The sequence below is a fragment of the Pteropus vampyrus genome, unplaced genomic scaffold (assembly GCF_000151845.1).
Source record: "Pteropus vampyrus isolate Shadow unplaced genomic scaffold, Pvam_2.0 Scaffold391, whole genome shotgun sequence".
Classification (NCBI taxonomy): domain Eukaryota; kingdom Metazoa; phylum Chordata; class Mammalia; order Chiroptera; family Pteropodidae; genus Pteropus; species Pteropus vampyrus.
The window spans coordinates 1,269,403-1,273,008 of NW_011889172.1; the positions used below are offsets into that span (position 1 = coordinate 1,269,403).

The 3,606-nt window shown below is 59.2% G+C and overlaps 1 protein-coding gene across 1 annotated transcript in view; it reads right to left on the minus strand.

Annotated features, from left to right (window-relative positions):
- KANK2 (KN motif and ankyrin repeat domains 2) overlaps window positions 1-3,606 on the minus strand; it is an 18,049-nt gene that overhangs the window by 2,737 nt on the left and 11,706 nt on the right. Inside the window, exons 4-7 of the mRNA XM_023523401.1 lie at window positions 2,749-3,097; window positions 1,694-1,930; window positions 1,008-1,095; window positions 241-460 (exon numbers count right to left, since the gene is read on the minus strand). Of these exons, the coding sequence (XP_023379169.1) occupies window positions 241-460; window positions 1,008-1,095; window positions 1,694-1,930; window positions 2,749-3,097 (894 nt within the window). The remainder of the gene's footprint in view (window positions 1-240; window positions 461-1,007; window positions 1,096-1,693; window positions 1,931-2,748; window positions 3,098-3,606) is intronic.

Genomic DNA, 3,606 nt, shown 5'->3' on the forward strand with positions numbered 1-3,606 from the left:
GGAGGCCACGTCTGTCCCTCAGAAGAGGGCTCCAGAGCAGTGGCCTCATCACACAGGGGTCCTTGTGGACGGTGGAAGGGCCACATGTTTTCCATGAGACCCTGGCTACAGGTAGGGCCTGCACCTTCCCCACCTGACTGGAAGGGTGGTGTCTTCCCCATCAGACCAGCCAACCAGGGGTGGCAGCCAGCCCTCCGCCCCCTGCCCCAGAGCCCCCTCGTTCCGCCTAGCGGGGCTCACCACTGTCCAGCAGCTGCCGCACGACGGGGAAGTTGGCGTGGGACACGGAGTAGTGCAGCGCGGTGTTGCCGTTGCTGTCGGCGATGTTGACCACGTAGTCCAGCAGCCGAGCCGACATGGCGCGGAATGTGACTAGGTGGCGCCGCACAAGCTCGGGGTGGGCGTCGCTGCGGCAGGCCAGGCGCAGCCACTCCTGCAGCACCGTGGTGTAGGCCACTTTCTGGACACGGGGCGGGGCGCAGAGGGGCATGAGGGCAGGCGGCAGCCCACCCTCTCCAGGGCAAAGCCCCATGAGGGGAGTGCGGACACCCCCATCCTGAAGCAGAGCTTTGAAGGGGGAGCGTGGGCACCCCACCCAGATGAGCCCCTGGAATACAGTGTCATGTCCCTGTCCTAGACAAGGACCCTAGAGGGAGGTGTAGACACGGCAATCCCAGATCTGCCCCCCAGAGGAAGACGTGAGTGTCTCCATCCCAGATGCGACCTTCGAAGGCGAGTGTAGGCACGGCTAGAGGGAAATATGACAGCCCCTTCCCTCAAGCCCCCAAAGGACCAGGAACCAAGGGCAGTTGTGCTGGTAGCTGATCATCCTTGGGCCCCTCCCTGCCTTCCTGGCCCCTCTCCAAGGCTCATGAACTCAAGCACACACCCCCAAGCCCCCGGGAACCCCCAAAGCAGGCACAGGGTGACACTGCGGACAAGGAAAAGCCAGGGTACACAGAGTAGGGAAGGAAGGCCCTCCCCCCAGGCCCAGGGCCCCACCATACCAGCTCCCGCTCGGTGAGGGCATTGGGGTTGTCCAGGTACTTTTCCAGGGCCAGGCAGGCTGAGATGAGGTCGGGGCTTAGCTCCATCCTGTCAGGGAGAGGTGAGGGGGTTTATCTTGGGAATACCCACCTCGGCCTCCTGGGCCTCCCCTATTTCCCACATCTGGGTGGGGGGCTGAGAGAGGGCCTCGATGCTCTCCGCCATGACACTCGCCCAGCCCTGCCAGGGCTCCCCTGAGTGGTGGAACCTCAGAACACATTTTTATACTATACCCCAAGGGGCAGACATGGGGAACAAACAGATCCTAAGAGAAAGTGGATGTAGAGGCCAGTTTATTCCAAATGGTCAGTGGTAGATGGGAAATCTTTTTCCAAGAACAGATTTTTTTCATCGGGATAAAAAAAGAGATAAACAGGACAGACAGGTGGGGCAAAAATGTCCCAGAGAAGGTGAGCAGCTTAAGGACAAATTTTGTCTGCTACTCAAACAACCCGAATTGCCTCCGTCAGGCCCTTCATTAAAGCCTCCAGGCTTTCAAGATGCAGGACAAAGTACTTGTTTGCTAATTCAGACAAGGGCATGCATGACTGATGGGGCATTCCCTCAAAAGACTTGAATTGTGGGATCTGAGGCAGATTTGCCCCCCACACCCCCTGCCTGAATCCTTGCTGTCCAGGAAACTGACCGGATCTCCTCCTCCTCATTTGATGGCGATGCCCCTGCAGCTGTGGGCACATGCTGACACTCCCGAGAGAGCTGGCACTCTTGCCGGCTGGGATTGGCCACTGCCGTCCCCGGGGGCCTGAGCAGTGGGGCTGCGGCCACACTCGGCACCCGCTCCTCGGGCTCTGGGGCCTCGTTCTCGGTGCTCTCGTCTGAAAAGTTCTCCGCTGTGCTGGAGTCCTCAGACGAGGACTCGTACCTGGAGAGGAGGGGCAGGGCGTGGTGCGGGAGGGACGTGGGGCTCTGACTACTGGACTTCAGCTTCCCCATGTGTTAAAGGGGGATGACAGTGTGGACCTCGCAGGGCTACAGGAGCATGCCTTACAGCACCTGGCGCACAGCACGTGCTCCTTAAAGAGGTGTCCCTCATCCGGACCCTGCCCCACTGTGCACAGGGCCCTCAAGCTTCTTGCTTCCTCCGGACAAAGTCTAAGCTTCCTGGCATTCAAGGCCCCAAACGGTCCCTGTCCATTGCTTGCCATACCTCCTGCTTCTCATGTCACTCTGCTTCCTCCCACTTCTAAGCCTTTATTCGGGCTGTGTCCCCCAAACAGGAGAGCCCTCTTACCCCCCCTCTTCATTTTGCTAGTTCCTGCTGTCGTGCAGCAGACAAGTCTCCTCCTTCAGTGACTTCCCTGGTGGCGGCCATGCCTCCCTGAGATCCCACATTGCCTGAGTGTCCCCATCATTGCTCCAACTACGCTGCCGGAACCCATCAGGGCAGGGAGCCGAGCCTGTCTCCTTCCGAGGAGTAGGGCAGTACAGTGGTGATAGCACAAGCTCTAGAGCCAGACCGACCACCAGGGCCGACTCCTGCTGCCACGTGTGCTCTCGCGAGGCGCTCAGCCTCACTGTGTCTCAGTTTCCTCATCGGTCTATTGTGCTTTAGCTAAAAGAGTGAATCAAAGTGAGGGGCTTAGACCAGGTCCTTGGTACATTCTTGGGCACAAATGAACCAAGGACCAACTAGGGTGGAAGCTGAGGAAAGGGTGGGAGTGTGGTGGGGGCTCCTCTCACCCGCCATTGACCCCCACGAACTGGAGGCTCCTGCGGTGGGCCTCGGAGTCTGAGGGCTCCTCTCTCCGCTCCATGATGGACCTCACGCCTGCCTGAGGCCTGCCTGTGGGGAAGGGTGGTGTCGTGAAGGTCTCCCAAAGCCAGATCCCATGCCCAGGCCTCCTGTGCCACTCCCACTTACCTGCACTTCGGGCCTCCTCTGACTCACGTGAGGCTGCTTGCCTGGTGGGCTCCCTGTTGGTGGCATCGAGGGTGGGCGCCCGGCCTGTGTTCTTCATGGGCTGTGCCAGGGAGGCTGCCGCGGACCCTGGGGGTGGTAAGGATGACTCTGCAGGAGCCTGTGGGAGACCTGGAGGGGCGGGAAATAGGCACTCGCTGTGGGCGACAACGACAACAAAGCAACGACAGTGATAAGTGTCTCCCTCCGGGGCCAGGTGCTCCGAGGGCTAATTACTTCATCAAACCTTCCCAGTCCATGAGAAGTCGGAGTATTACAGGTGAGTAAACTGAAGCACAGAGGGTTGCCCAAGGCCACTCAGCGAACGAGCTGCAGAATCCAATTCCAACTCTGGTTCGCTGCCTGCCCCACAGCTGGTCAGGGACAGGGAGGACCCTGTAACTCCACAATCCTGGCTCATGACCCCCTCCAACATACTGAGTGTCGTCTGGACACAAGGTTTGATCATAGCTGACTGTTGGTCACTGTAGGGAATCGCATCTCTCAGGAGCGAGCTGTGTGACCTCAGGCAACTTACTTAACCTCTCTGTGCCTCCAGAGAATGACATTCCTACCTCCTGGAGTCTCATGCAGACTAGACAGTAAAGCAGGATGCAACACTTAGGACAATGCCTGCACAT